The 25,439-nt window shown below is 48.1% G+C and overlaps 1 protein-coding gene across 16 annotated transcripts in view; it reads right to left on the minus strand.

The window, feature by feature from the left end:
* The window catches only part of LOC140483251 (nesprin-1-like), a 585,321-nt gene that overhangs the window by 218,717 nt on the left and 341,165 nt on the right, over positions 1-25,439 (minus strand). For all 16 annotated transcript variants that reach the window (XM_072581374.1, XM_072581386.1, XM_072581377.1 and 13 more), the window contains 5 exons: positions 24,457-24,612; positions 21,037-21,189; positions 16,878-17,060; positions 1,750-1,887; positions 206-391 (listed from right to left, as the gene is read on the minus strand). In XM_072581374.1, the coding sequence (XP_072437475.1) occupies positions 206-391; positions 1,750-1,887; positions 16,878-17,060; positions 21,037-21,189; positions 24,457-24,612 (816 nt within the window). The remainder of the gene's footprint in view (positions 1-205; positions 392-1,749; positions 1,888-16,877; positions 17,061-21,036; positions 21,190-24,456; positions 24,613-25,439) is intronic.

The following is a 25,439-nucleotide window of genomic DNA, read 5'->3' on the forward strand; positions in this document are numbered from 1 at the left end:
GATCATTAAAAGTTTGGGAATCGAATCCAATTTTCTGGCACAAGTATCAGTGTCTCAGCCCTTGTTTGGTGTTAATCACTCCCAGTTCTGTGGGAGCCGCACACCCCTCTCACGCTTTCGAAAAGGAGAGCAGACACAGGGAGCATTATGTCGAGCTCTTCAGCCTCCTGCTTGTCTACCTTCAGTAAAGCGTTGACAGGTTTACCTTAGCTGCGTCTTGCAGGCTCTGAAGGCGGGTTCGCATGAGTTGCTGGAGCTCATCTGTCTGCTGGTGGAGGTTGACCACGTGCTGAGACATTGCACCCGTCTGATACACATCACTGACACTGTCTAACTTCTCACCCATGGCCTGCAGATCACTCTGGATTTCCTCAGATTCACGTAGGGTGGCCTGCAAATGGAAATAAAGACCTGGGATCGATATAGATCCTTAGACATCCTAGAGCATCCGACAATCAACCAAGGAATCCCTACAACGTGGAAGCAGGTAATTCGCCCATCGATTTACACACCAATCCTTTGAATAGCATCCCACCCAGATTCGCTTCCCCTACCACATCCCTGCAACCTGACATTTCCCATAGCCAACCCACCTCGGCTGCACATCATTGAGCAATAGTCAATCCACCTCATCTGCACATCTCTGGACTGTGGGAGAGAACAGGAGCAGCCAGAGATGTGGGGAGAATGTACAACCTCCAAACAGACAGTCACCCAAGGCTGGAATCCAACCTGGGTCCCCAGCACTGTGAGGTAGCAGGGCTAACCACGAAGCCACCCTGAATTCCAAATTTTTATTGGATTCAAATTCTACCATGGCATTCGAACCGTGGTTCCCAGAACATTGCGGCACAGGCTTGGAGAGCCGAAGGGCCTGTTCCTGTGCTGTTTTGTTCTTATTTCCTGGATCTATGTGATAATGTCATGACTCCCCATTAATCAAATGCAATTAGTGTCATTAGTGCAAATACATGTGAACAAACTGCTCAGGGAGTTCCGATGAACAGTCAATGATAGGAGTACAGAGTTAAATATTGGATGTGAAAAGCATGACTGCATTTATACAGCAATTTTCATGTTCTCACTATGTCCTGAAGTACTTGACAATGACTTATGCATTTTTCGAACTAGAATCAATCATTTGTTGTAATGTAGAAATCAATGCAGCGGGTTGATGCATTTCAAGGTTCCACAGGTAGTGACAGAAGTGACCAGGTCACATTCTTATACTGGTCATCGGACAAGGAGAGTAAAAAGATGACCCCAGGGCTGCTCCCTCTCATTAGAGAGAGAGAGAGAGAGACGACTAGTAGTGAGCTTAACCTGAGGGTCACCACCCCTCAAGCCTTTGTGCTAACTCCAGCAGTGAGGACAAGTATTCACTCAGACACCAGCGAGAGAACTTCTTATTGTTCTTCAAGATTGCAATGGGACTTGCTACATCCCCCCCCCCCCCCGGTTTAATATCTAATCCAATTGCCAGTGCCTTTCACAGTGCACTCAGTACAGCATGGAAGATCCAACAAGATGTGGGTGACCTACAGTCACCTACATACACTGACTGTATCCAGCAACCACAGCTGCAGGCACTGACACATCTGCAGGACAGGAGTGCTCTGCAGTGACTCTGTCCGAGAGGAGGAGGCAAGGCCATCTGGCCTCACAGATAGAAGTTGCTGAAAATCTGTGAGTTGGTCGTTAACTTGGGCCACGTGTACAAAGCAGCACCTTAAAGAATTTGTGTCCTACCTGGTATGTGATCAGTTGGTCATTGAGCTGAGCTGCAGAATGCCAAATGATCGCACTGTACCCGAGATCCTTGGCTTTCTCCAACCACTTCAGCACAAACTCAAGCATCTCATGGAATTCCTCCAACTGTGAAGCAGCCTGATGAGATTAAGAGGAGCAGCAGGTTAGATTAGAACAGACACTACACACAAAAACATATACCACAGCAACACAGAAACAGACACCAACACAGCACAACCACCGACACAATACAGACACTGCAACACAACAGACACAGACAGCACCGAGACACTGACACAATACAGACATTGCAACACAACAGACACAGACAGCACCCAGACACTGGCACAACACAGATACTGCAACACAACAGACACAGACAGCACCCAGACACTGGCACAACACAGATACTGCAACACAACAGACACAGACAGCACCCAGACACTGGCACAACACAGATACTGCAACACAACAGACACAGACAGCACCCAGACACTGGCACAACACAGATACTGCAACACAACAGACGCAGACAGCACCCAGACACTGACACAGTGCAGACACTGCAACACAACAGATGCAGACACCGACACAATATAGACACTGCAAAACAACAGACACAGACAGCACCCAGACACTGGCACAACACAGATACTGCAACACAACAGACACAGACAGCACCCAGACACTGGCACAACACAGATACTGCAACACAACAGACGCAGACAGCACCCAGACACTGACACAGTGCAGACACTACAACACAACAGACACAGACAGCACCCAGACACTGGCACAACACAGATACTGCAACACAACAGACACAGACAGCACCCAGACACTGGCACAACACAGATACTGCAACACAACAGACGCAGACAGCACCCAGACACTGACACAGTGCAGACACTACAACACAACAGACACAGACAGCACCCAGACACTGGCACAACACAGATACTGCAACACAACAGACGCAGACAGCACCCAGACACTGACACAGTGCAGACACTACAACACAACAGACACAGACAGCACCCAAATACTGACACAATACAGACACTACAACACAACAGACACAGACAGCACCCAAATACTGACACAATGCAGACACTACAACACAACAGACACAGACAGTGCCCAGACACTGGCACAGTGCAGATACTGCAACACAACAGACACAGACAGCACCCAGATACTGACACAATCGAGACACTACAACACAACAGGCACAGACAGTGCCCAGACACTGGCACAATGCAGATGCTACAACACAACAGACGCAGACAGCACCCAGACACTGACACAATACCGACACTGCAACACAACAGACTCATACAGCACTCAGGCACTGACACAGTGCAGATACTGCAACACAACAGACGCAGACAGCACCCAGACACTGACATAGTGCAAATACTGCAACACAACAGACACAGACAGCACCCAGACACTGACACAGTGCAGACACTACAACACAACAGACACAGACAGCACCCAGACACTGACACAGTGCAGACACTACAACACAACAGACACAGACAGCACCCAGACACTGACACAGTGCAGACACTACAACACAACAGACACAGACAGCACCCAGACACTGACACAGTGCAGACACTGCAACACAACAGATGCAGACACCGACACAATATAGACACTGCAAAACAACAGACACAGACAGCACCCAGACACTGGCACAACACAGATACTGCAACACAACAGACACAGACAGCACCCAGACACTGACACAGTGCAGACACTGCAACACAACAGATGCAGACACCGACACAATATAGACACTGCAACACAACAGACACAGACAGCACCCAGACACTGACACAGTGCAGACACTGCAACACAACAGATGCAGACACCGACACAATATAGACACTGCAAAACAACAGACACAGACAGCACCCAGACACTGGCACAACACAGATACTGCAACACAACAGACACAGACAGCACCCAGACACTGGCACAACACAGATACTGCAACACAACAGACGCAGACAGCACCCAGACACTGACACAGTGCAGACACTACAACACAACAGACACAGACAGCACCCAGACACTGGCACAACACAGATACTGCAACACAACAGACGCAGACAGCACCCAGACACTGGCACAGTGCAGACACTACAACACAACAGACACAGACAGCACCCAGATACTGACACAATACAGACACTACAACACAAGACACAGACAGCACCCAAATACTGACACAATGCAGACACTACAACACAACAGACACAGACAGTGCCCAGACACTTGCACAGTGCAGATACTGCAACACAACAGACACAGACAGTACAGAGACACTGACACAGTGCAGACACTGCAACACAATAGACACAGACAGCACCCAGATACTGACACAATCGAGACACTACAACACAACAGGCACAGACAGCACCCAGATACTGACACAATGCAGACAGTACAACAACACAACAGACACAGACAGTGCCCAGACACTGGCACAATGCAGATGCTACAACACAACAGACGCAGACAGCACCCAGACACTGACACAGTGCAGACACTACAACACAACAGACACAGACAGCACCCAGACACTGACACAGTGCAGACACTACAACACAACAGACACAGACAGCACCCAGACACTGACACAGTGCAGACACTACAACACAACAGACACAGACAGCACCCAGACACTGACATAGTGCAGACACTGCAACACAACAGATGCAGACACCGACACAATATAGACACTGCAAAACAACAGACACAGACAGCACCCAGACACTGGCACAACACAGATACTGCAACACAACAGACACAGACAGCACCCAGACACTGACACAGTGCAGACACTGCAACACAACAGATGCAGACACCGACACAATATAGACACTGCAAAACAACAGACACAGACAGCACCCAGACACTGGCACAACACAGATACTGCAACACAACAGACACAGACAGCACCCAGACACTGGCACAACACAGATACTGCAACACAACAGACACAGACAGCACCCAGACACTGACACAGTGCAGACACTACAACACAACAGACACAGACAGCATCCAGACACTGGCACAACACAGATACTGCAACACAACAGACACAGACAGCACCCAGACACTGACACAGTGCAGACACTACAACACAACAGACACAGACAGCACCCAGATACTGACACAATACAGACACTGCAACACAACAGACACAGACAGCACCCAGATACTGACACAATCCAGACACTACAACACAACAGGCACAGACAGCACCCAGATACTGACACAATGCAGACAGTACAACAACACAACAGACACAGACAGTGCCCAGACACTGGCACAATGCAGATGCTACAACACAACAGACGCAGACAGCACCCAGACACTGACACAGTGCCGACACTACAACACAACAGACACAGACAGCACCCAGACACTGACACAGTGCAGACACTACAACACAACAGACACAGACAGCACCCAGACACTGACACAGTGCAGACACTACAACACAACAGACACAGACAGCACCCAGACACTGACACAGTGCAGACACTGCAACACAACAGATGCAGACACCGACACAATATAGACACTGCAAAACAACAGACACAGACAGCACCCAGACACTGGCACAACACAGATACTGCAACACAACAGACACAGACAGCACCCAGACACTGACACAGTGCAGACACTGCAACACAACAGATGCAGACACCGACACAATATAGACACTGCAAAACAACAGACACAGACAGCACCCAGACACTGGCACAACACAGATACTGCAACACAACAGACACAGACAGCACCCAGACACTGGCACAACACAGATACTGCAACACAACAGACACAGACAGCACCCAGACACTGACACAGTGCAGACACTGCAACACAACAGATGCAGACACCGACACAATATAGACACTGCAAAACAACAGACACAGACAGCACCCAGACACTGGCACAACACAGATACTGCAACACAACAGACACAGACAGCACCCAGACACTGGCACAACACAGATACTGCAACACAACAGACGCAGACAGCACCCAGACACTGACACAGTGCAGACACTACAACACAACAGACACAGACAGCATCCAGACACTGGCACAACACAGATACTGCAACACAACAGACACAGACAGCACCCAGACACTGGCACAACACAGATACTGCAACACAACAGACGCAGACAGCACCCAGACACTGACACAGTGCAGACACTACAACACAACAGACACAGACAGCACCCAGACACTGGCACAACACAGATACTGCAACACAACACACAAGACAGCACCCAGACACTGACACAGTGCAGACACTACAACACAACAGACACAGACAGCACCCAGATACTGACACAATACAGACACTGCAACACAATAGACACAGACAGCACCCAGACACTGACACAGTGCAGACACTGCAACACAACAGACACAGACAGCACCCAGATACTGACACAATCCAGACACTACAACACAACAGGCACAGACAGCACCCAGATACTGACACATTGCAGACAGTACAACAACACAACAGACACAGACAGTGCCCAGACACTGGCACAATGCAGATGCTACAACACAACAGACGCAGACAGCACCCAGACACTGACACAATACAGACATTGCAACACAACAGACACAGACAGCACCCAGACAATGACACAGTGCAGATACTGCAACACAACAGACACAGACAGCACCCAGACACTGACACAATACAGACATTGCAACACAACAGACACAGACAGCACCCAGACAATGACACAGTGCAGATACTGCAACACAACAGACACAGACAGCACCGAGACACTGACACAGTGCAGATACTGCAACACAACAGACGCAGACAGCACCCAGACACTGACACAATACAGACATTGCAACACAACAGGCATAGACAGCACCCAGTCACTGACACAGTGCAGACACTACAACACAACAGACACAGACAGCACCCAGACACTGGCACAACACAGATACTGCAACACAACAGATGCAGACAGCACCCAGTCACTGACACAGTGCAGATACTGCAACACAACAGACACAGACAGCACCGAGACACTGACACAGTGCAGTTACTACATTGCAGATACTGCAACACAACAGACACAGACAGCACCCAGATACTGACACAATATAGACACTACAACACAACAGGCACAGACAGCACCCAGACACTGGCACAACACAGATACTGCAACACAACAGGCACAGACAGCACCCAGACACTGACACAATACAAACACTGAAACACAACAGGCGCAGACAACACCCAGACACTGACACAATACAGACACTACAACACGACAGACACAGACAGCACCCAGATACTGACACAATACAGACACTACAACACAACAGACACAGACAGCACCCAGACACTACAAAACAACAGACACAGACAGCACCCAGATACTGACTACAACACAACAGACACAGACAGCACCCAGACACTGACACAATACAGACACTGCAACACAACAGACACAGACAGCACCCAGACACTGACACAGTGCAGATACTGGAACACAACAGACACAGACAACACCCAGACACTGACACAGTGCAGATACTGCAACACAACAGACACAGACAGCACCCAGACACTGACACAATACAGACACTGCAACACAACACACAAGACAGCACCCAGACACTGACACAACACAGATACTGCAACACAACAGACACAGACAGCACCCAGACACTGGCACAACACAGATACTGCAACACAACAGACACAGACAGCACCCAGACACTGGCACAACACAGATACTGCAACACAACAGACACAGACAGCACCCAGACACTGGCACAACACAGATACTGCAACACAACAGACGCAGACAGCACCCAGACACTGACACAGTGCAGACACTGCAACACAACAGATGCAGACACCGACACAATATAGACACTGCAAAACAACAGACACAGACAGCACCCAGACACTGGCACAACACAGATACTGCAACACAACAGACACAGACAGCACCCAGACACTGGCACAACACAGATACTGCAACACAACAGACGCAGACAGCACCCAGACACTGACACAGTGCAGACACTACAACACAACAGACACAGACAGCACCCAGACACTGGCACAACACAGATACTGCAACACAACAGACACAGACAGCACCCAGACACTGGCACAACACAGATACTGCAACACAACAGACGCAGACAGCACCCAGACACTGACACAGTGCAGACACTACAACACAACAGACACAGACAGCACCCAGACACTGGCACAACACAGATACTGCAACACAACAGACGCAGACAGCACCCAGACACTGACACAGTGCAGACACTACAACACAACAGACACAGACAGCACCCAAATACTGACACAATACAGACACTACAACACAACAGACACAGACAGCACCCAAATACTGACACAATGCAGACACTACAACACAACAGACACAGACAGTGCCCAGACACTGGCACAGTGCAGATACTGCAACACAACAGACACAGACAGCACCCAGATACTGACACAATCGAGACACTACAACACAACAGGCACAGACAGTGCCCAGACACTGGCACAATGCAGATGCTACAACACAACAGACGCAGACAGCACCCAGACACTGACACAATACCGACACTGCAACACAACAGACTCATACAGCACTCAGGCACTGACACAGTGCAGATACTGCAACACAACAGACGCAGACAGCACCCAGACACTGACATAGTGCAAATACTGCAACACAACAGACACAGACAGCACCCAGACACTGACACAGTGCAGACACTACAACACAACAGACACAGACAGCACCCAGACACTGACACAGTGCAGACACTACAACACAACAGACACAGACAGCACCCAGACACTGACACAGTGCAGACACTACAACACAACAGACACAGACAGCACCCAGACACTGACACAGTGCAGACACTGCAACACAACAGATGCAGACACCGACACAATATAGACACTGCAAAACAACAGACACAGACAGCACCCAGACACTGGCACAACACAGATACTGCAACACAACAGACACAGACAGCACCCAGACACTGACACAGTGCAGACACTGCAACACAACAGATGCAGACACCGACACAATATAGACACTGCAAAACAACAGACACAGACAGCACCCAGACACTGGCACAACACAGATACTGCAACACAACAGACACAGACAGCACCCAGACACTGACACAGTGCAGACACTGCAACACAACAGATGCAGACACCGACACAATATAGACACTGCAAAACAACAGACACAGACAGCACCCAGACACTGGCACAACACAGATACTGCAACACAACAGACACAGACAGCACCCAGACACTGGCACAACACAGATACTGCAACACAACAGACGCAGACAGCACCCAGACACTGACACAGTGCAGACACTACAACACAACAGACACAGACAGCACCCAGACACTGGCACAACACAGATACTGCAACACAACAGACACAGACAGCACCCAGACACTGGCACAACACAGATACTGCAACACAACAGACGCAGACAGCACCCAGACACTGACACAGTGCAGACACTACAACACAACAGACACAGACAGCACCCAGACACTGGCACAACACAGATACTGCAACACAACAGACGCAGACAGCACCCAGACACTGACACAGTGCAGACACTACAACACAACAGACACAGACAGCACCCAGATACTGACACAATACAGACACTACAACACAAGACACAGACAGCACCCAAATACTGACACAATGCAGACACTACAACACAACAGACACAGACAGTGCCCAGACACTTGCACAGTGCAGATACTGCAACACAACAGACACAGACAGTACAGAGACACTGACACAGTGCAGACACTGCAACACAATAGACACAGACAGCACCCAGATACTGACACAATCGAGACACTACAACACAACAGGCACAGACAGCACCCAGATACTGACACAATGCAGACAGTACAACAACACAACAGACACAGACAGTGCCCAGACACTGGCACAATGCAGATGCTACAACACAACAGACGCAGACAGCACCCAGACACTGACACAGTGCAGACACTACAACACAACAGACACAGACAGCACCCAGACACTGACACAGTGCAGACACTACAACACAACAGACACAGACAGCACCCAGACACTGACACAGTGCAGACACTACAACACAACAGACACAGACAGCACCCAGACACTGACACAGTGCAGACACTGCAACACAACAGATGCAGACACCGACACAATATAGACACTGCAAAACAACAGACACAGACAGCACCCAGACACTGGCACAACACAGATACTGCAACACAACAGACACAGACAGCACCCAGACACTGACATAGTGCAGACACTGCAACACAACAGATGCAGACACCGACACAATATAGACACTGCAAAACAACAGACACAGACAGCACCCAGACACTGGCACAACACAGATACTGCAACACAACAGACACAGACAGCACCCAGACACTGGCACAACACAGATACTGCAACACAACAGACACAGACAGCACCCAGACACTGACACAGTGCAGACACTACAACACAACAGACACAGACAGCATCCAGACACTGGCACAACACAGATACTGCAACACAACAGACACAGACAGCACCCAGACACTGACACAGTGCAGACACTACAACACAACAGACACAGACAGCACCCAGATACTGACACAATACAGACACTGCAACACAACAGACACAGACAGCACCCAGATACTGACACAATCCAGACACTACAACACAACAGGCACAGACAGCACCCAGATACTGACACAATGCAGACAGTACAACAACACAACAGACACAGACAGTGCCCAGACACTGGCACAATGCAGATGCTACAACACAACAGACGCAGACAGCACCCAGACACTGACACAGTGCCGACACTACAACACAACAGACACAGACAGCACCCAGACACTGACACAGTGCAGACACTACAACACAACAGACACAGACAGCACCCAGACACTGACACAGTGCAGACACTACAACACAACAGACACAGACAGCACCCAGACACTGACACAGTGCAGACACTGCAACACAACAGATGCAGACACCGACACAATATAGACACTGCAAAACAACAGACACAGACAGCACCCAGACACTGGCACAACACAGATACTGCAACACAACAGACACAGACAGCACCCAGACACTGACACAGTGCAGACACTGCAACACAACAGATGCAGACACCGACACAATATAGACACTGCAAAACAACAGACACAGACAGCACCCAGACACTGGCACAACACAGATACTGCAACACAACAGACACAGACAGCACCCAGACACTGGCACAACACAGATACTGCAACACAACAGACACAGACAGCACCCAGACACTGACACAGTGCAGACACTGCAACACAACAGATGCAGACACCGACACAATATAGACACTGCAAAACAACAGACACAGACAGCACCCAGACACTGGCACAACACAGATACTGCAACACAACAGACACAGACAGCACCCAGACACTGGCACAACACAGATACTGCAACACAACAGACGCAGACAGCACCCAGACACTGACACAGTGCAGACACTACAACACAACAGACACAGACAGCATCCAGACACTGGCACAACACAGATACTGCAACACAACAGACACAGACAGCACCCAGACACTGGCACAACACAGATACTGCAACACAACAGACGCAGACAGCACCCAGACACTGACACAGTGCAGACACTACAACACAACAGACACAGACAGCACCCAGACACTGGCACAACACAGATACTGCAACACAACACACAAGACAGCACCCAGACACTGACACAGTGCAGACACTACAACACAACAGACACAGACAGCACCCAGATACTGACACAATACAGACACTGCAACACAATAGACACAGACAGCACCCAGACACTGACACAGTGCAGACACTGCAACACAACAGACACAGACAGCACCCAGATACTGACACAATCCAGACACTACAACACAACAGGCACAGACAGCACCCAGATACTGACACATTGCAGACAGTACAACAACACAACAGACACAGACAGTGCCCAGACACTGGCACAATGCAGATGCTACAACACAACAGACGCAGACAGCACCCAGACACTGACACAATACAGACATTGCAACACAACAGACACAGACAGCACCCAGACAATGACACAGTGCAGATACTGCAACACAACAGACACAGACAGCACCCAGACACTGACACAATACAGACATTGCAACACAACAGACACAGACAGCACCCAGACAATGACACAGTGCAGATACTGCAACACAACAGACACAGACAGCACCGAGACACTGACACAGTGCAGATACTGCAACACAACAGACGCAGACAGCACCCAGACACTGACACAATACAGACATTGCAACACAACAGGCATAGACAGCACCCAGTCACTGACACAGTGCAGACACTACAACACAACAGACACAGACAGCACCCAGACACTGGCACAACACAGATACTGCAACACAACAGATGCAGACAGCACCCAGTCACTGACACAGTGCAGATACTGCAACACAACAGACACAGACAGCACCGAGACACTGACACAGTGCAGTTACTACATTGCAGATACTGCAACACAACAGACACAGACAGCACCCAGATACTGACACAATATAGACACTACAACACAACAGGCACAGACAGCACCCAGACACTGGCACAACACAGATACTGCAACACAACAGGCACAGACAGCACCCAGACACTGACACAATACAAACACTGAAACACAACAGGCGCAGACAACACCCAGACACTGACACAATACAGACACTACAACACGACAGACACAGACAGCACCCAGATACTGACACAATACAGACACTACAACACAACAGACACAGACAGCACCCAGACACTACAAAACAACAGACACAGACAGCACCCAGATACTGACTACAACACAACAGACACAGACAGCACCCAGACACTGACACAATACAGACACTGCAACACAACAGACACAGACAGCACCCAGACACTGACACAGTGCAGATACTGGAACACAACAGACACAGACAACACCCAGACACTGACACAGTGCAGATACTGCAACACAACAGACACAGACAGCACCCAGACACTGACACAATACAGACACTGCAACACAACACACAAGACAGCACCCAGACACTGACACAATACAGACACTGCAACACAACAGACACAGACAGCACCCAGACACTGACACAGTGCAGATACTGCAACACCACAGACACAGACAGCACCCAGACACTGACACAGTGCAGATACTGCAACACAACAGACACAGACAGTACCGAGACACTGACACAATACAGATACTGCAACACAACAGACACAGACAGTACCGAGACACTGACACAATACTGATACTGCAACACAACAGACACAGACAGCAACACAGACTTTAAACAGTGACACAGACATACAATGCAATGCTAAGTGACAGATGAGTTGCAGTCCCTACAGGGCAGGGTCCTGACAACATGGTTTTGTACTGAGATGGAGATATTGGAGGATGGGGAGAGACAAGGAAAAGTTGGATAGATCGAGCTGTTCATGGCTAGAGGTGACTAGACAAATCGTCAAACGCCATCACAATGGAAACACTATTTTGGAAAACTTGTCCTCTCTTCTGTTTTCACTAGCAATTTCCCCATCCTCCTGAAGGTGCCGGGTCTGGTAACATAGTTTTCTGATCCCTATCAGCAGCATGTCGTGTCTGAGGTTGGACACGAGTGTTGGCTCATCCTAGTCCTTCACAAGAGAGTGAACCGGTACCTGCAGCCTCCACCACCACCCATTCCCCAAGGACCTTCATCCTACAGTGGGCTGTATTCCACCTTAGCAGCTCCCAACCATCACCATTCATCAGGGAGAACACATACAAAGCTTGGTTATTTCTGTCCTGTCTGCAAATCCTTCTGGGACTCATGCCCAGCCCATGTCTCCTCGAATATCCCTCCTAGCTCGAGGTCCACATCCACATTCCTCAATCTATCTGTGCCATTTCCAAGCAAAATCTTCATCCCTCTGACCACATTCTCTCACCGTACTCTCCTCGCCCCTCTGCCTTTCTACGTCTCCCACCACCATGAATGACTCATTTTTCAACCACCTTTGATCACCTCTCGATGCCCCCACCATCGCTCAGGCTCCACTTCCTACGCTCTCTCCAGTGAGGCACCAGTGAGTGTTGTGTCAAGCAGCATAAGACCCATAAGATCCATCTAGGTGAGCAGGCGGGCATCAATTTAATGCCTCTTTTGAAAGACAGCACCTCCGATAACACAGAAGTCCCCCAGCACTGTGCCTTCACAGGCCCCAGTGGAAGCTGAACCTTTCAACCGTCTAACTCAGAAGTGCTACCAACTTTAACTAATCTTTGCAACGTACCTTAAACTGATGTTTTTGGAGTACCTCACACTGCACTACTAACTGATCTTTACCGCATAACCTTCAAGGACCTTCTGTTATTACTTGCTGTGCACCTCAAATTATTTTCCGATCTCTTGTGTATGATATGAATCTATCACAGAACAGAAAGACCCACAGGGTCCAAACTTTGCCTCACTGTTTCTAACGAAGCAAAGTGTTGCTTTTACTGAGTCTGAGGTCAGAGAGAACCAATCACTGGGGACTGTGCTGGAAGTAGAAACAACGATAGTAGTAGCAGGAGTAGGCCATTTGGCCCTTTGAGACTGTGGTGCCATTCAATATGATCATCCAGTGGAGAGCATGGGAGTGTCCATTAATCCCTGGAAATAACTGAATCCCAGGAACATGCTCAAACTCCAGCTGAAGTTCCATTCACGTCACCGACAGTTCAGGAAGCTGCTCCTGGGAATTTCAAGCACGATAGGGTTTGATGAAGATCTGTGGGCGCGATGACCACGGACAGAAGTTTACAATCACCCCCACCAGGCCAGTTTGGAAGCTGGCGGGATACATGGGTTTCATAGAATACAACGAGTGCCCTTTCCAACATCGACATGACCACTCCCAAAAACCGTGCTCCATTTTACAGGGGGGTGGGGGGGGGAAGGAAGGGGAATTTGAGAGTGGAGATCTTGAACTGACAATTGTCCCAAAGTGGCTGATTATTGGTCACATCAGGGCCTCACCTCACCACTGCTGCTGTTGGACTTGGGGCAGGAGAGGCCCAGACAGAGTAAGTCACTGGCAGCTTAGGCTTCCTGCGGTGGTCTCTTCCTTGGAGGGTTCAACCTCTGTCCATATAAGGCACCAAACACACCCCTAACCGTGCACCCCTCATCACCTCGAAAGACAAAGCCAACACCCCTCCCCACTTAACCTTCCCCACCCCGGTCTCTCAAATCCAGCCTACAAATTCTCAAACCCCCCGCTCTCCCCTCCCCCAATTCCGCCCACTGGTGCCTGGCAGCCTGGTCCCACCCATTCATGCTAATAGTTGGCACTCCATTAAGTTCCCCTTCTCCAGGGGCTGGCTGCAGTCCCAGTTGTGGCCACCACTCGTGCCTGGCGCTGTCGTGACTACAGGGCTTCCAAGTGGACACCAGCTCTGTCAGGCAGTAGGTCCTCCCTGGAGAAGACTGGCAATGGTGAGGTAGCTGAGATCACGCCCTGACCCAGTGAATGCACCACCGATCAGTAAATGGGTATCAGGCGGCTTGTATTGGTGGGGATGGGGATCAACACCTCGGTTGGCAGGGGCAGGAAACTATACCACCCACGATGGTTCTGTCAGTCAGGCTGGGAGTCTCTGGGGTGCACTGCGGAGGGATCAGAACAGAACAAAGAACAGCCCAGTGCAGGAATAGGCTCTTCATCCAACAAGACCGCACTGATGCATGATGTCCTTACGGAACTATAAACCTTTCGCCTCCACACAGTCCATCTGCCTCTATTCCCTGCCTGTTCCTGTATCTGTCAGGATGCCTCTTAAACATTGCTATTGTGTCTGCCTCCACCACCTCCTCTAGCAGTGCATTTCAGGCACTTACCACCCTCTGTGTTAAAAAAAACATGCCTCTTACATTCAAGTCAAAACAACTCAATCTCTCCTCACAGCTAATACCCTCTAAAACAAGGCAACATCCTGGTTAACCTTTTCTGTACCTTCTCCAAAGCCTCCACATTCTTCAGATAGTGTGGTGACCAGAACTGTACTCAATATTCCGAACGTAGCCTAGCTAAAGTTACAGTTAGGAGGGGCAGTTCAGCAGGACTTCAGCATCTCGAGGAATGGAGATCGAAGAAACTGGAGCAGGAGGAGGCCTCAAAACTGTTCCTGAATTCAATTAGATCTTGATTGATCTGGACTTCAACAATAACCTGGCTTGGTTCCTTATCTCTTTATTAACCTTACCATTCAAAATTATATCAGTCCCAATTTTGAACATTTCATGTGGTTGAATTGATTGACTCAGTGGTAGATCTGGATTTCCACTGCTCTGGACATGAAAAAGTACTTGCTAATGTCCACCCAGAATGATCCAGCTCCAACTGATTAGATTAGATTAGATTCCCTACAGTGTGGAAACAGGCCCTTCAGCCCAACCAGTCCACACCAATGAGTAACCCACCCAGATCCATTTCCCTCTGACTAACGCCCCTACCGCTATGGGCAATTTAGCATGGCCAATCCACCTGACCTGCACATCTTTGGACTGAGGGAGGAAACTGGAGCACCCGGAGGAAACCCACACAGTCACAAGATGAATGTGCAAACTCCACACACACAGATGCCCGAGGCTGGAATCGAACCTGTGTCCCTGGTGCTGTGAGGCAGCAGTGCTAACCACTGAGCCACCATACCACCCTCCCACAAGAGGAAGGAATTTCTATTTACCTAATCAAATATCATAAACACCTTAAGTGAACCTCTCAAACATCCACATTTAAGCCTAGACTATGCAACAATTGAACCCTTTTAGCTCCATTGCAGGGGAAAGACAGGCAGGAATTAAAAGCGATAATGTTCTGAAAACACAAATTGCATTGCGATGACGTGAAGGGGGCAGATTTTGAGCTGTGTGCACAGTTGACATTGCTTACCTTGTTAAGTTTGGAGGCTCTGTACTCGGTCTCCTTGAAGACCTGCTGATACAGGCTCGATAGCTTGATCATGCCATCGGTCAGACACTTGCTCTGATGAGGGTTCTGCTCTGTGAAATCCTGTATTGTTGCGTCCAGTTCCACAAGTTTCACATTGCAGCTGTCCACCTTGTCCCATAGTCTCTGCAAAAGCCAAATCGCCTCACAATCAAACCTCCATGGCTCTCCCCCAGATTAAACTTGGGATGTGTACAGAATACATAAATGATTTGGATGTGAGCATAAGAGGTAAAGTTAATAAGCTTGCAGATGACACCAATAGTGGGCGGCACGGTGGTTAGCACTGCTGCCTCACAGCGCCAGAGACCTGGGTTCAATCCCCGCCTCAGGTGACTGACTGTGTGGAGTTTGCACATTCTCCCTGTGTCTGCGTGGGTTTCCTCTGGATGCACTGGTTTCCTCCCACAGTCCAAAAATGTGCAGGTTAGGTGAATTGACCATGCTAAATTGCCTGTAGTGTTAGGGGCAGGGGTAAAAATGTAGGGGAATGGATCTGGGTGGGTTGCAGCTTGGTGTGGACTTGTTGGGCCGAAGGGCCTGTTTCCACACTGTAAGTAATTTAATCAATATTGGAGGTGTAATGTACAGCGAAGAAGGTTACCTCAGACTACAACAGGATCTTGATCAGATGGGCCATGGGCTGAGAAGCGGCAGATGGAGTTTAATTCAGATAAATGTGAGGTGCCAAGTTTTGGGAAAGCAAATCTTATTAGGACTAATACCCTTAATGGTAAGGTCCTAGAGGGTGTTGCTGAACAAAGAGACCTTGGAGTGCAGGTTCATAGCTCCTTGAAAGTGGAGTCGCAGGTAGATAGGATAGTGAAGAAGGCCTTTGGTATGCTTTCCTTTATTGGTCAGAGTATTGAGTACAGGAGTTGGGAGGTCATGTTGCGGCTGTACAGGACTTTGGTTAGGCCACTGTTGGAATATTGCTTGCAATTCTGGTCTCCTTCCTATCGGAAGGATGTTGCGAAACTTGAAAGGGTTCAGAAAGATTTACAAGGATGTTGCCAGGGTTGGAGGATTTGAGCTACAGGGAGAGGCTGAACAGGCTAGGGCTGTTTTCCCTGGAGCGAAGGCTGAGGGGGTGACCTTATAGAGGTTTAGAATATCATGTGGGGCATGGATAGGATAAATAGACAAGGCATTTTCCCTGGGGTGGGGGAGTCCAGAACTAGAATGCATAGGTTTAGGGTGAGAGGGGAAAGATATAAAAGAGACCTAAGGGACAACGTTTTCACACAGAGGCTGGTATGTGTATGGAATGAGCTGCCAGAGGAAGTGGTGGAGGCTGGTACAATTGCAACTGTTAAGAGGCATCTGGATGGGTATATGAATAGGAAGGGTATGGAGGGATATGGGCCAGGTGTTGGCAGGAGGGACTAGATTGGGTTGGGATATCTGGTCGGCATGGATGGATTGAACCGAAGGGTATGTTTCCGTGCTGTACATCTCTATGACTCTATGACATATTGCCCAAGCTTTCTGTGTCTGCCATTGTCCATGTGGTAGTACTCTCTCCTCTCTGGTTCAGATACTTGTGGGTTCGGGTCTTACTCCAGATCAGGTACATCGTTCTTTGAAAGTTGCATCACGTATAGACAGAGTGGCTAAGAAGGAATTAAGCATGCTTGCCTTCATTGCCCAGAGCATTGAGTATAGGAGTTGGGAGATTAAGTTGTGGTTGTACAGGACACTGGCAGGACCACTCCTGGAGTACTGTGTGCAGTTCTGGTTGCCCTGCTATAGGAAGGACACTATTAAATTGGAGAGGGCACAGAAAGGATTCATCAGGATGTTCCCAGAAACGGAGGTTTTGAGTTATAAGGAGAGGCTGGATACGCCAGGACTTTTTTCACTGGAGCATAGGAGGTCGAGGTGTGACTTTATAAAGGTTTATTAAACCATAAGGGGCACAGATAAGGTGAATAGCAAAGGTATTTTCCCTTGGGTGGGGGAGTCCAAAACTAGAGGGCACAGGTTTAAGGTGAGAAGGGCAAGATTTACAAGGACCTGAGGGGCAACATTTTCACAAAGGGCAGTGCATATATGGAATTAATTGGCAGAGGAAGTAGTAGATGCAGGTACAGTTACAACATTCAAAAGGCATTTGGACAGGTTCATGAATAGAGGAGAAAGTGAGGACTGCAGATGCTGGAGATCAGAGCTGAAAATGTGTTGCTGGAAAAGCGCAGCAGGTCAGGCAGCATCCAAGGAGCAGGAGAATCGACGTTTCCAGCATGAGCCCTTCTTCCGGAAGGATTCCTGAAGAAGGGCTCATGCCCGAAACGTTGATTCCCCTGCTCCTTGGATGCTGCCTGACCTGCTGCGCTTTTCCAGCAACACATTTTCAGGTTCATGAATAGGGAAGGTTGAGAGGGATATAGGCCAAAAGCTGACAAATGCGATTAGTTTAGTTTGAGTAACTTGGTCGGCATGGATGTGTTGGACTGAGGGGTTTGCGTTCATGCTGTATGTGTTCTGTGACCTGGCTGACCTCTCTGCACGGGTCAGTGCAGTACTGCTCCACAACAGCTTCCACGTTGCAGGTGGAAGGTTTATTGAACTGATGGCTCGGTTCACCATCTCACATTTAAAATCCAGTTACTTTGATGGAAAGCAGGGGAGTTCTTGCTGCTCTCCTGCCAGCGTTAATCACTCAACGAGATGCCACTTAAAAATAGATTATCCAGTCATTATCTTGTAGGATCTTGTTGTACGCAAATTGGCTGTCGTGTTGCCCTCATTATAACAGGGCCAACATTTTTAAAAAAGCCTTTCTTTGGCTGTAAACTGCTTTGGGGCACCCTGAGGTGTACAATTTCAAGTTCTTCCTTCTTTTAACCATCACTGAGTGCGTAGGGTATGTTTCAAAGTCAAAAAGTGTGGTTCTGGGGGAAGCACACCGGTCAGGCAGCATCCAAGGAGCAGGAGAGTCAACGTTTCGACCATAAGCCCTTCATCAGTAACCATCACATTCCTGATGAAAGGCTTATGCTTGAAACGTCAACTTTCCTGCTCCTCGGATGCTGCCTGACCTGCTGTGCTTTTCCAGCACTACACTCTCGACTCTAATCTCCAGCATCTGCAGGCCTCACTTCTTCCAGGGTAGGTTTCAAAGCTGGTTAGTCCCTCAATTAACGGCCAGAATTCAGGCGTAGCACCAGACATTGCCTGTGGCATAGTTCAGAAGGATTGGGTCTACTCAGGGTCAGGGTCATCAGTAAAGAGCCAGGTCAGAGCCGGGAATTGGAAACTGTGGCTTAGCTGGGAGTAACACCAAGAGAGGACAGGGAGGACCATGTCTAACCAGGGAGTAGCAATCTACGTAGTGAGTTTTAACTGGACATTACTATTCTCAATACAAAAAAAGGATGATTCTGAAGGAAACGACTGAACAGCAGCAGCTCCTTCACCGAATTGTTGGCTTTTCTTCATTTTATGAGCTAGAATCTTTCTGGTATCAGGATATGGAGGTTCAGATGAACAGAACAGGGATGAAACGCTGGAATCATTTCGGAACTTACTGAATACTGCACTGTCAGACCTTTTTATATGAATGATCTGGAGTGGACAAAATCACAGAATGCTTACAGTGTGGAAGCAGGCCATTCGGCCCATCAAGTCCTCACCGATCCCACCCGGCCCCAAAACAGCATCCCACCTGACACATCCCCTTGCCCGAACCATGCAACCTTACCACTAACCCACCTAGCTTGCACATCCTGGCACACTATGGGCCAATTTAGCACAGCCAATTCACCCTAACCTGCACATCTTTGAACAGTGGGAGGAAACCGGAGCACCCGGAGGAAACCCTTGCAAACACAGGGAGAATGTGTAAAAACCACACAGGCAGTTGCCTGAGGGTGGAGTCGAACGTGGCTCGCTGATGCTGTGAGTCATTATACCACCTGTTGTACTGAAGGTGAGGAAGCAAGACAATAGCCAGGCTGTATGGTTTTGAGGATGCTCATCGAACCTTGTTGTGTGTGGAGCTGTAGAATATAAGGTGCTGTAAGATGCTATATGGTAAAGACATTAAAATTTGCGTCTTGTGTCACGAACAAATAAATGAAATAAACTGGCCCTGTTTTACCTTGTGCTCAATCTTGGCTTGTACAATATCAGTTCCTTTCTCCTTCAGCTTTTTGGAGATGTCATTCAATTCATCAGAGATCTGCTGCATCCTGCACTTAAAGTCCAGGGTCACTGCCTGCATTTGCTGAGCTTCTCCTTCTTTCAAATTCACCTGAACAGAGAGGGCACCAAACATTAACATTAGGAGGGTCTCAACTCGCAGTCAACACAATCTGAACTAACTTCCCGGTTTCCAACTGGGAGCTCCTCAACGTCTTTTCTGGAAAGGGCTATGGTGGGCGTTGAAGAAAACTCTCAGACTCGGACCTTGCAAACTGATTAGTTTACTACACGTCATATCATGGGGAATTCACCGTCCTAACTGTGGCTCGGTGTTATTCCAAAGCACATCGGAGTACTACAGCATTATAGAGAGAAAACAGCTTGGATCTGACCGTTAATTACACAGTTTGGCATGCTTACAAGTTGGTACTAAATTAGAGGTTAGTCATTAAGTTCAAAACTAAAGCACTGTTATGCATTCCACAAGTGGACAGATCAAGTGGTATCACCACCTGCTCTAGTTACACAGATTGCTAACACTAAAGCAGAGATATCCCTAATTGGCTGAATGACTATGAAGAGGCAATAACTAGAGAAGGAAGGGGGACTAATTGGAAAGTCTATGTCAGCTTGACTGGTTCTACAGCCTGCGCTGATCATTCAGCAAAGGGAGGAGACATTATCTTGAGAAGGAAGATAAGGACAACCTTTCACATGACCTCATAGTAAGGAATGCAGAGTCAGCAAAGTTCTGGCTGGGGACACAAAATGGAACTCTCAGCCGAATCAGGAAAATGGCTTCCAGGCAAATAGTGTTAACTTTTCCCCAAAAATGGGGATAGAGTGGGGCTGGACTAGCGTGTTGGGAAGAGGAGAGGATAAGCAGGTTCTGAGAGAAAAACAAATACCATTAACTTGTTTCAATGTAAAATGACTTCAATGTAAACAAGTCTGAGATGATCCAATTTGGACCAATAAAGGATAGATCAGGGAACTTTCTAGATGGCACCAAGTTAAATAGAGTAGATGTCCAAAGAGACTTGGGGGTTTAGGTGCAAAGATCATTAAAATGCAGAAAATCATCAGGAAAACTAATGGAATACTGGCCTTTATATCTAGGGATTCGCTACGCAAGGTGCAGTGATGCAAAACCCTGGTTAGGTACCACTTGGAGTACTGTGGCCAGATCTGAACACCACACCTTAAGAAGGATGTATTGGTCTTGGAGGGAGTACAATGCAGGTTTACAAGAATGATACCTGGATTTCAGGGGTTAGGTTATCAGGAGAGGTGAGACAAATTAGGCCTCTTTTCTGATTAAAGTCTTCAAGATGTTAACAGGACAAGACAGGGTAAAGAGAAACTATTTCCACTGGTTAGCGATTCAACAAGTAGGGAGCATAGTCTGAGAATTGGGCCAGACCGTTCAGGAGAGATGTTAGGAAGCACTTCTACACACAAAGGCTGGTGGAGGTTTGGAACTTTCTTCCACAAACGGCAGTGGTTACTGGACTAGTTGTTAATTATAAATCTGAGATAGATAAATTTTTGTTAAGCAAAACATATTAAAGGATACGGGACAAAGGCAGGTAGATGGAGTGAGGCAACAGATTAATTAAATGGTGGAATGAGCTTGAGGGGCCGAATGGCCTACTCCTGTTCCACTGCTTTTCTAAAGATAGTTCAAGACTTAACCTTATTGATATGGACAGAACCACCTGTCACAGTCAGTCATATTGATTTTTATGAGCAGTTTTTAAAAGCTACTCGTTTTTAAAACAAACATTCACCATTGGGCAAGATGTCCCAAGCCATCATTATATTTCGTAGACAACCAGCACTTCTAGCTAATGGGTGCCATGCCCCACCTCCCCCCATCCCCTTCCCCTCCCTCCCCCCTCCATCCCCAATCTCCACGCATGCTGGATTTCTGGGGAGATTTTATCGCTGCTCCTTCACTGTCACTGGGTCAAAATCTTGGAATGCCGTCCCTAACAGCATTGTGAGTGTGCCAAAACGCTGTGAGCTGCTGGAGCTTGGGAAACCAACCCATCTCCAAGGGCCACCGGGCACGGGTAACAAAAGCTCACCTCACCCGCCACACCTGTGTCCCATGAAGGAATGAAGAAACGGGGAAGATAATTGGGAGAAATCGCAGGTTAAACATCACACCAGTTTGTCCCCCAGCTGGAGTATGCTCTTTACCCAAAGTGAATCGTCCTTGGGAGACAGTGAAACAGTGGACGCCTGACACTTGAGCCGAAATGACAGCAACTTTGGGGCAAATGGGTGTGCCCTAATGATGAAAGCAGAGTATGGAGCAATTGACCAAGATCAAAGCCTTGCCTTGACTCAGCTTGGAGAGAAGCCGGTCGGCAACTAGTGCTCAACTCTGCTCTCACTTCTGTGATCTGAGCTCTCTGTGGAAAAATCCAGCGACGGCAAAATGCAATGAAAAAAACAGTTCTTTTATATTTTGTTAAAGTAGGACTTAAATCAGAAGAGAATGTAATGACTGAAGTGTTTTCATTATGTGAGAACCCATTGTCCTTTTTCAAAAACTTGCTGTTGAGGTATGGACATCCCTGAAGGTTGACATTTTAACATCTCGGTCACTGCCCTTCAGAAGGGCACTATGCATCACCACCGTCTTCTCAAGCTCCCTAACTACTGCTGGAAGGCTAAACAATCGGTACTTCCTAAAATACAAGATTGTGAATAAAAACCTAAAGAACTGTGGATGCTGTATATCAGAGACAAAAAAACAGAAATTGCTGGAAAAGCTCAGCAGGTCTGGCAGCATCTGCGGAGAGAAATCACGGCTAACATTTCGGGTCGAGTGACTCTTCCTCAGAATTCTGAGTGTTCGACTGTCACACTTGTACCTCAGTCAAGGGACTCCAAACCATTTCCCGTGGTTGTCTGTACAAAATGTCTCAACAGCTGTGAATCGCTCCTTAACGTTCAGCCCTGGGAGGTGAGCATCAGGATGTGACAAGGCCAGCATTTCTTGCCTATCCCATGAAGTGGTAAGGTACACCTCCTTCCCTAACCAGTGCCATCCACAGAGTGACAATGCGCTCGCATTGACGCAGGGCGGAATTTTGGGATGTTGACCCAGTGGCCACAAAAGGTATAACCATGTGTATCCAAGTTGAGACATTCTATGATTTGGAGGAAGATTTGGAGGTAATGGCATTCACATGTGCCTGCTACCCTTGCCCTTCTAGGGACTGTGGGCTTGAGAGCTGTTTCCCAAAGTGGTCCAGACCGATTCCTGCAATGGTACACTGGCCATGGGGAAGAGTGAGGACTATGTGGTGGTGGAGTGACCCCCAGGGGAAAAGCCTCCAATGGTACTGGGTTCGAACTTTACCTGTTCCTCAATGGCTCCAAGGGCCAGGGTGACCTCAGCCAATTGTTCCGAGAGCTCGGATGGCAGAATAGTGTAAAGCTCCAGGTATTTATCACGTTGTCGATCTCCCAGTTGCGCCACAGTCTGATGTCGAGCAGCTACCTCGGTGTGAAGTTCCTAAACACAAGAGATTGCATTTTAGCAGCAGAAAGATATCCTAATTCCTTCGATTTAAATGAAGAAAATCAATCAGCAAAGACAAAATACCATTGTCGGTCAGTAAACATGACAAAGTCCAGGGTCACAGAAGTCATTTACTATAATTGAAATCTTCCTGATGCAAATCCAGTTGGATAAATTTTCAGCTTGACCATTTTTTTTCTGAATCTCCTGGTTATATTTTTTTCCAGCTTAGAGTCACTCCTCAACTGAGGAGATTCTAACCTCCTTTTATAAAAACTCCAACATGACCACCAAACAGCAGTTGTGCTTATTTATTCCCCAGCACCCATATCGTGTGCGTGCCGATGTGGGACACAATGAAGAACAACGAGTGCAGAAATCTTTATTCATATTCCACCACCAGGAAGACCCAAGTGGTCGGAGACAACCAATGCCCTTCTCAACACTGAGTGATCAAAAAGGTGAAGGGGAGGGCAGGGATTCAGCCTCACTATATTGGTTTCCGATATCACCTCCTCCATGTAGAATCCTCATCCCCGGTTTTCAAATCCCCTCCACAATCTCACTCTTCCCAAGCACTAGATTTGCCCCCAGCCACGTAACCCTTTGGGACTGCTCTCTTACCCATGTGGACATGGTAGCATGGTGGTCAAGATCCTGGACTCATAAGTCAGAGAGCCATGTTAATGCTCTAGATTCATGAGTTCAAGACTCACAACATATATATATTTAATTAAATAATAACTTGCTTATCTCATTAACAATCAATAAAATTGTCATTAAAACCTACGTGGTTCACTAATATCACATGTAACTCCCCA

Source organism: Chiloscyllium punctatum, chromosome 11, assembly GCF_047496795.1.
Source record: "Chiloscyllium punctatum isolate Juve2018m chromosome 11, sChiPun1.3, whole genome shotgun sequence".
NCBI classification, from domain to species: domain Eukaryota; kingdom Metazoa; phylum Chordata; class Chondrichthyes; order Orectolobiformes; family Hemiscylliidae; genus Chiloscyllium; species Chiloscyllium punctatum.